The 8,753-nt window shown below is 53.8% G+C and overlaps 2 protein-coding genes across 3 annotated transcripts in view; both read left to right on the top strand.

Moving 5' to 3' along the window:
• The window catches only part of cped1 (cadherin-like and PC-esterase domain containing 1), a 19,230-nt gene extending 14,417 nt beyond the window's left edge, over window positions 1–4,813 (top strand). The window contains exons 15-21 of one of the 2 annotated variants that reach the window (XM_015021115.1): window positions 1,854–2,172; window positions 2,263–2,399; window positions 2,466–2,686; window positions 2,759–2,860; window positions 2,945–3,032; window positions 3,094–3,240; window positions 3,672–4,813. In XM_015021115.1, the coding sequence (XP_014876601.1) occupies window positions 1,854–2,172; window positions 2,263–2,399; window positions 2,466–2,686; window positions 2,759–2,860; window positions 2,945–3,032; window positions 3,094–3,240; window positions 3,672–3,872 (1,215 nt within the window). In that variant the 3' untranslated portion in view covers window positions 3,873–4,813. The remainder of the gene's footprint in view (window positions 1–1,853; window positions 2,173–2,262; window positions 2,400–2,465; window positions 2,687–2,758; window positions 2,861–2,944; window positions 3,033–3,093; window positions 3,241–3,671) is intronic. The other variant, XM_015021116.1, reaches the window with a different exon arrangement.
• Window positions 4,814–5,131: 318 nt separating this feature from the next.
• On the top strand, window positions 5,132–8,747 carry wnt16 (wingless-type MMTV integration site family, member 16). The gene is made up of 4 exons (XM_015021117.1): window positions 5,132–5,324; window positions 5,932–6,161; window positions 6,715–7,010; window positions 8,020–8,747. The coding sequence occupies exons 1-4, from the start codon at window positions 5,233–5,235 to the stop codon at window positions 8,473–8,475; spliced, it is 1,074 nt and encodes a 357-aa protein (XP_014876603.1). The 5' UTR covers window positions 5,132–5,232; the 3' UTR covers window positions 8,476–8,747.
• The last annotated feature ends 6 nt before the right edge of the window (window positions 8,748–8,753 follow it).

The raw sequence follows: 8,753 nt of genomic DNA, 5'->3' as shown, positions 1-8,753 counted from the left end.
TGCCCCAGGATCGAGCCTGCCGCAGCGGCAGAGCCTCCGGGTCGGCCCTGCCGCAGCGGCAGAGCCTCCGGGTCGGACCTGCTGCTGCGGCAGAGCCTCCGGGTCGGACCTGCCGCTGCGGCAGAGCCTCCGGGTCGGACCTGCCGCTGCGGCAGAGCCTCCAGCCGGTCTACAGACCAGAGAGTCTCTGAATGTGGACGCTTGCTCTGCAGACAGGAATCAGCAGCAGGAGCTGCATTCACAGAGTAGAGATGCTTTCTGTCCAAAAGGCGCTTTCATAAAGCGGGCGGCTCCACTGGAGGACGGCTGCAGCTGGACCGGTACCGGTACCGCTGGTACCGCTCTAAGTTCTGCTCTAAGCTCCAGGATGATCAGTCTGGATGAATCTAAACGCTGATCGACCATCAGATGGATCTGATCTGTGATCAATCCTCCATCAGAGCCAAAGCTCCTCAGGTAGCGGCTCACCTGGATCAGCTGCTGATGGACCTGATCAGAACCGAACCTGGTGGATCCATCTGCTGATCAGCCTGTTTTCTCTCCAGTCAGAATGAAATGAGCCTCAGATGCTTTCAGACGATGAGTTACATCTTCATGAGACAAACTGAGGAAGTTATTATTTACGTCAGAGTGAAGTTTTACCTTCCTTTAGTTTCTTTATTTTTCAGGTTATTGTCTGAGGATAAATGTGGTTCAGTTTCACAGTTTAACCAATAAAATAATAAAATCATCGGGTTTTATTCTTGGTCTAAATAACTGAATCAGGTTTCAGTGGATTTATGTGAGTTTTGACTCTTTATAGTTTATTATTGTCCACAGATAAAGTTTGTGTGGCTGCAGCACATTTTCACCGCAGGTCAAAAGTTATTAACCCGTTAATTATATTAACCCGTTTTTCACACCATGTTCATCTTTATACATGCCGACTTGCGTAAAATATGGCGGCGATGCATTTCCTGTGCTCACGTCGCTTTAGACATGAGGTGTCTGCAGAGCAGCGCAGACAGGAAGTGGAGATCAGGAAGGATTCCAGCCTCAGAGCTGATGAGTCGCTCTGTGCCGCCTGGAGAACCTCCAGCTCTCATCCAGGTTTCAGGAAATATTCCTCCATGTCTGGAATCTGACCTGGAATCTGGACAGAACCTTCCGGTTCTGTAGTTTCCAGTCCTCATCAGAACATTTTCCTTCTGATTGTCATTCCTGTTTTCCTCAGTTTCTGGGTCGGACTTGGATCAAATTCAAGAACATTCCTGAACTCCAGAGTGTTTGTTGGGAACGTTTCTGAATTTTAAGCAACTTTATTTGAATATTTTGAGGGGGTTTTTTTAATGCAGAAATTCCTCATCTGAGGAATAAATTCTTCTTTCATTTCAACATGCATGTTTTTGTTTTTTGGTTTGTTTTCTTTAAAAGTCTCTGAACCGTATTTATTCTGGTTTTGTGGCTCGTAATGCTGCAGCCGTTTCTTTAATGAGCCGGGAAGCTTCAGCCAGTAGAACCAGATCCACTGACTGGGATGAAGGTCTCGCCGGCCCAGCCCGGCCCGGTTCGAGCGTTTACTCTGAGCTCAGGTACGAACAAGAAAATCCCTGTTAAGTTTTCTTGTCACACTTTGTTGCGAGCTGCGGCGCCGGCGTGCGGAATGTGGCGCCGCCACGAAGAACTGTGGCGGCAGAGGAAGAAGAAGAAGAGCCGCGTCTGTGAAGCCGGCAGCAGACGGGGAGGTTTATTTGACCTCTGACCTCTGGGCTGGATGAAAGCTTTGATGCTGAGACGCTGCAGAAGCAAACCCAATGCATGCTGGGTAATGAATGCAGCATGAAGGGCTCCCCTAACCTCTCTCTGTGTTGCAGGACTGCGGCATGCGGGTCCAACCGGGTCGGTCCTGCGGTCTCCAGCCTCACCTCCCGCCCCAGAGTCCCGTCCAGCCCTGCAGCTCCGGACACGTCCCAGGTAACGTGTCCGCCGTCCGTCTGTCCACTCCCAACAAAACCAGGCCGAGTCGCTCCTCAATATGGGAAAGACCAGAGAACACAATGCTACGCGCTAAAGAAGGTACTGCTAAAGGAGGCGGATCCAGGCGCACAGGCTGGAGCAGGTCTCTCCTGGTCTCAATAGCAACCGTTAGACTATCTCTACAGTCAGGAGGAAGATTTTCCTACCATCTTAAAGGCCTTACCCATCCCGGTTCTTTACCTGGACCCGGTTGGACTCCCTCGGTACCGGCAGCTCACCTGGGTCCCTCTCTCACCTGTCCGTCAGGTCGTTGGGTCGTCCCCTGCCTCAGCTGCTCCGACAACAGGACCTGTGATTGGAGGGAGGTCACCTGGCAGCCAGATGACTGCTACCACCCGCCAGTGCGGCGCCCCCTGCTGCAGGACTGCATGTCACACAGGAAGGTGAGGTCACGTGACCGGGCGCCATGCGCCGTCAGCACTGCCAGCTGATTGGCCGGTCTCTGCTAGGTGATGTTCATCGGGGACTCCACCAACCGCGGGATGATGTTCTTCCTGATGGAGCGGGTCAACGGCAGCCTGCAGGACTGGGGCAGAGCTCACCACACGCTGCTGTACCGCAACCTGAACCAGCGCCGCACACAGGTCAGCTACTCCTACTATCCCCGCTTCTGGCTGGAGGGGAGCCAGAGGCCCACCTTCAGGCAGGCCCTGCTGCAGCTCATCAACAGGTGACAGGAAGTAGGCCACAGTGCTTCCCGCCTTACAGCACGTTCCTCGGCTGAGCCTCCGTTTCTGTGAAGGTCTCGGCCGCTGGAGAACTCCAACCAGACGGTGCTGGTGGTGGGCGGAGTCCAGTGGCTCAACAGCAACCATCTGAGGACGGTGCAGGACGTGTTGGACAGGTAAACGCAAAACAACACCACAGGTGTTCTCAGAATGCAGAGGCCCTGACTCCTGTCCCTGAGGAACTCCTCTGTCCCCATCAGGGAGTCTCTGAGTGAGGTCCTGGTGGTGGTGAAGTCTCTGGGGATGGGCTTCCACCTCCCTGTAGACGGCATCCGGTCTCTGAGCCTGGTAGGTTCCCTGCAGAGGGTAATGTCTTGCTGCAGCGCTCTCTGACGGCGTTTCCCTGCAGACGGAGATCCGAGGCCTGTTCAGAGACAACGCAGAGCTGATCTCCACGGCCAGACGGCTGCGCTTCGAGGCCGTGGACACCTTCAGCATCACCATGGGCCGCTACAAAGAGTTCCTACAGGGCCGCTGCGCCTGCCACTTCCATGAGGTAAAGCATCCCCGTCCGGGGATTCGGGTTCAGAACCAGGTTGGACGGTTCCTGGAATCTGCAGAGATCCCTTCCTGTTCCTCAACCTCTATCGCCCAAAACACTTCCTGTTAGCAGCACAGCTGTTCAGCTCAGGCGGTTTCTCGTCTCCTGACGATGTTCATCCGGACTGAGTCTAAAAGTCCAGATCCTGGAAAACGTTTCGGCTCCTTCAGAAAAGATCCAGGTCCCCAACAAAGTTTCTGGTTCCTGAAACGGATTCTATTTTTCAGAGGAAGTTCCAATGATCCGGTTCTAAAACAAAGGAACTGCTTTCAGAGAATCAGTTCCATCTTTCCTGATTCGGCTCAAAGATCCTGGCAAAGTGCTGCAACTTCCTGCTGTGCAGAACATTCCAGTTTTCCAGCTGATCCCGTCTCTCCTCCTTCCAGGTGGAGAAGCTCCAATCCTCCGACCCTCCAGACAGCGAGGCGTCCACCAGGAAGAAGCCCGGAACCAGAACCGGCAGCCATTCCGTGCTGGATACAGAACAGGAAGACGGGTCGAAGGCTCCGACCTTTCGGGTTCGCGGGGCGGTGAACCAGGTGTACTCCGAGATCCTGCTGAGCCGCATGTGTCCCGGGAACAGGTGAGAGTCACCTGTCTCCTCCGGGTCAGCACCGCCGGGTCAGCGTTCGCTTCTCTGATGTTCCGGGATGAACATGGAAGTCCTACTGACTGGGAAGGGAACCGTATATGGAAATACTTCAAGTTTGATGAGGAGGATGCAGAAAAATCCTCAAATAATGAGAAACTCAAAATATTCCAAGAAACTTAATTTCATTAAAACTTCCTCTGATGGGAAGTTTCACATTCCCAGAAGTTCTGAAGACTTTCATTCCCTAGAAGATTCCGACATCCAACAAAAACTTTTCGCAGATTTTCCAACAGAAAGCATTTTTCCATCCAGGTTTCATTTTTCCCAGCAGAAGCTGATCCAGGGTTCATAATTCCAGGATTTTCCAGGCTTTTCCAGGCATTCAGCAGGCAGCTGCTGGTTCTGCTGCAGCCCAGAGGAACATCGGACCGATCCAGGTCGCTGCAGAACCGAATCCAGTAAAGGAATTTTGGTGGAATCAGATTTTCCATCTGCTGGGAATAAATCTGGAACTCTGACCGTTTTCCTTCCTCGCTCCGACCCGGAACCCGACCCAGAGTTCCAGAACCGGTTTCATTTCATCCAGGTCCCATCAAATCCGACCGGATGCTCATCAGAACTCTCAGCCGGGTTCTGATGGTTCCTGGTTCCGTCCAGTATGGACATAGAACTCAGTGATTTGGACCGGCCCGGTTCTGAAGGTTTCCAGCTTCCAGAACCAACAGCTACTCCAGGTCCAAATAAAGGAACGGCTGGTGGACCAGCAGACATGTGACACGTCTGGTTCTGGTCTGATTGGACCTTATGGTTCTGTTTTATTCTTCTCCAGATGATTCTGCTGCTTAGCTGTGCGGTTCTGTTCGGACCACCTGTGGTTCCGGTTCTGTTCATGGATCTAAGATTCCTCTGCCGCTAATAAAGTTTTTATTCTCTCTTTTTTTTTTAGTTTTTCAATTTATTTAATCAGAACCGAACCGGTCCAGTTTCTACAGACTCGGTTCAGTCCAGAACCAGGTAGGCAGAGCCAGGGGTACTTTCTATGAGGTCGGGGTTGCCATGGTTACCAAAACCTCCCGGTTTCTTCCTCCGGACGATTCGGAACCAGTGGAGTTCGGTTCAGCTTCCCTCCCGTCTTGAGCCAGGCGGTTCTGGAGGGTTCTGGAGAACCGGGATGTTTTTCTGCTCTGTCTGCTCCGCAGCTTCAGGATCAGCCTCTGACGTCACGCCGTTGCGCTGATCCAATCAGCAGCGACCTGGACCGGGTCTGGGTCCAGTCCGCCGCGCCTGGTCCCGCAGAGGGAAGCAGCGGCTGCGGAACCGGGATGATCCGCAGGACCGGGCGTTTCTGGTGAGGGATGGAGACCCGGAGTTCTGGAGTCCGACCCATGTTCGGTCTGGTTCTGCTGCTGGTCTGGGTCAGCCCGCCGAGCTGCCGGGCCAGCTGGATGTGAGTACCGAACCGGACCAAGCAGTACCACAGCTGTCAGAACTTTTTATCAGCACCAGAACCTGGTCTGAGGTCCAGTTTTATGCAACTAACCAGAACCAGAACCGCTACTGGTTTCGGTTCCACTTGTCCGGATGGGTCAGGCTGAGCCTATGTCTATGGTTCCGAGAGAACCTGGTCCCCGACCAGACCGAACTGTTCGGAACCAGATGGGTTTGCGCATGCTCTGTAGATGTAGATGACTGTAATTTACTGTGAGGTTCTGGAGATTCTCACATGAATAATCCGAACCGGACTTGTAGCTAAGGAGAACCTTTCCCGAACCGGTTCGGATGTAGTTTAACCTGGAGAACAGAACCGAGGTTCCGATCAGATCCTTTGCTAGAAAGAAAAGTTTAATTTGAGTTTTTCAGATGCTAAATTCTGTAGAATCTCCTGCGGTTCTGATCTTCTGGACCGGGTCGGTTAGACTCAACGTCTTCATGTCAGAATGAAACAGAAGTGGTTCTGATGATCAGAACCCGTCCGAACCGAGCCTGCGGTCTGCAGCCCGGTTCCCCGCCGCTGCCCGGCTCTGAGCGCTAACTGCAGCCGCTGCCCTCCACAGGTGGCTGGGCGTGACGTCCGGCGGCGGCCCGGAGCGGCTGTCCTGCGGAGACCCGGCTCTGAGCGGCCGGCAGCGGGCCCTGTGCCGCGGGAAGCCCTTCCTGCTGCCCGGCGTGCGGGACGGAGCCCGGCTGGCCGTGGCGGAGTGCCAGAATCAGTTCCGACTGGAGCGCTGGAACTGCTCCACGACCCGGAACCCCGCGGCCGTGTTCGGGCACGAACTGACGAGCGGTGAGTCCTGCTGCACGGTTCGGCAGCTCCTAACTGGATTCTGTGTGTTTTAGTTCTGGTTCCAGGCGGTTAAACCCAACGTCCAGAACCCAAAGTTCTACAGAATTCCGCATGTTTTCTTGGTCCTGTTTAGAAGTTCTGCTGGTTCCGACGCGCAGCAGCTTAGAAACTAAATATTTAGTTCTGCTTCTGATGGGTCCTCATGGTACCGAACCAGCAGACAGGTTCTGTCTGGGCCCAGTCTGCCCCCCAGAGGCCAAACGGAGGAGCTGCATGTTGTCCTGACTGAGCCTCACGTCTTTATTACGTCACAACCTGCAGCTGGACTCCGGGATTACCGGAACATCTTGGATTAAATGGATTTAATCAGATTAAATCTCTGACTTTTTGCATTCTGCAGGAAGGAGACAGGAGGCGTTGGGGCCCCTCATGTGTTCTTTAATGAGTACTAGTCCTGACAGAAGGGTCAAAGGTTATCTGTAATTATGACTGGTAGGGATCATGTTTCCTTTGGTTGCAGAGGAAGTGATGTCAGAATGTCTCCATCCCGCAGGAACCAAGGAGACGGCGTTCATCTATGCGGTGATGGCAGCGGGTTTGGTCCACTCCATCACTCGGTCCTGCAGCCAGGGCAACATGACGGAGTGCGGCTGCGACGCCCGGCTGCACGGCGGCGGCGGCGGGGCGGTGGAGGAGGGCTGGCACTGGGGCGGCTGCTCGGACCACATCCGGTTCGGAACCTGGTTCAGCCGGAGGTTCATGGATGTCTCAGAGAAGAACTCGTCAACGGGCCGGGTCGGGTTCACGCTCAGCACCATGAACCAGCACAACGCCGAAGCCGGACGGCAGGTGAGGACATCCTGACCTCTGACCTCAGTTAGACCCCTTCAGAGAAAAACTCGCTCTGCTGCGAGAATCAGTTGGAGCAGGTCCGGTTTACAGGATCAGGGAGGAACCGGGCCAGCAGCTGCTCAGAATGTTCCTTTAAGGTTCTTCCACCAAAGTGGGTGAAGATCCGTTTTCCAGAACCAGAACCAGCTTGGAGTTTCTCCCAGGAAGTGGTTTTCCCTCTGGAGCAGCTGCAGTCTCCAGGCCGCTCCAGGCAGCAGCTCAGGGAACATTTTCTGAGCCGGAGATCCAGTAATGTTCTCCCTAAAGCTGGAGTTCTGGTTGGAAAGTCCTTTATTCATGAAGGTGTTCCTTTACTTCCACAAAGACACTTTAATACTGGACCTCTGGAAGAGCCGGCCCATCCTGAACCTGGATTCTGGATCTCTGGGCACCTGCTGCGGCTAAACCAGCTCTGTTCTTCACTGGTAGATGAAACCTGGGATCCGCTGGGCTTCAAAGGCTTCAATAAGGAGACAGGGTTACAGCAGCCATCCTAAAACCAGATGTTCAATCAGGTCACACCAAAAAACCAAGTTACATGTAAATGGTTCATCAACTTAAAGCTTTGATACCGGATGGTTCCTCTGGAAATGAAAGACCAGACCTCACCTTACACCACTTCCTTCAGGCTGGAGAGAAAGCAGGACTGTTTGGATCTCCAGCTTCTACTCTCTCAGTTCTGCATCAGCCCAGCTTCACTAGTCCAGATCCAAACTTGAACTTCTCCTCTGAAAGGGACTTCCTGGAACTCTGAAACGTTAGTTGTTCTGATGTGACTGAAATCTGCTCTACAGGAACCATCCATCTGAGTAGTTGCTGGTTGGTAGAACTCCTCCCTGATCCTCCAGAATAAGGTTGGGATCCGACCATCTGCTGCAGGTCCAGCAGTCAGCAGGCAGTCAGGTTCTGACTTTCTCCTTCCCCACCTGGAATCCATCTCCAGCCCAGTGTCTCTGTCTTCCTGCAGGCCATCGAGATGACCATGTCCACAGACTGTCGCTGCCACGGTATTTCTGGTTCCTGTGCGGTGAAGACCTGCTGGAGGTCCATGGCGCCGTTCCAGCGTGTTGGCGCTTACCTGAAGGAGCGATACGAGCGCAGCGTCCAGGTGTCGGACCGTGCCAGGAGGAAGACCAGAAAAAAGGACCAGCGCCGCCCTGCGGACAAACACGAACTCATCTACCTGAACAAGTCTCCAAACTACTGCCTGGAGGACAGGCGACGTGGCATCGCCGGCACCAGGGGGCGCCGCTGCAACCGGACCTCAACCGGCCCGGATGGCTGCAACCTGCTTTGCTGCGGCAGAGGCTACAACACTCATGTGGTGAGGAACATCCAGCGCTGCGAGTGCAAGTTTGTTTGGTGCTGCTACGTCCACTGCAGGCGCTGCGAGAGCATGAACGACATGCACACCTGTAAATAAGTCCACGCCTGGAAAGGATCGCACACCTGGAGCAGGAAGAGAAGACAGTCCTGCATGGATGGAGGTTCTGATCAGATCAGGATCTGATTGGATGGAACAGCTGCAGGTCACTGCTGGAGCACAGCTCCACTTGTTATCCAGGAGCCTGAAGGAATCCTGGAAACAGCCTCCAGGCAGGGCCGGACTTAGGAGGGTGTGGGCCCCTGGGATTGTGCCAAGGTGCGGGCCCTACTTAATCATCGTTATACATTTGATTAAGTACACACACACACACACAC

Source organism: Poecilia latipinna, unplaced genomic scaffold, assembly GCF_001443285.1.
Source record: "Poecilia latipinna isolate Pla-1442-1.1 unplaced genomic scaffold, P_latipinna-1.0 Scaffold2724, whole genome shotgun sequence".
In the NCBI taxonomy this organism is placed as follows: Eukaryota; Metazoa; Chordata; class Actinopteri; order Cyprinodontiformes; family Poeciliidae; genus Poecilia; species Poecilia latipinna.
The sequence above is the reverse complement of the archived record's forward strand: the minus strand, read 5'-3'. Positions and strand labels throughout refer to the sequence as shown.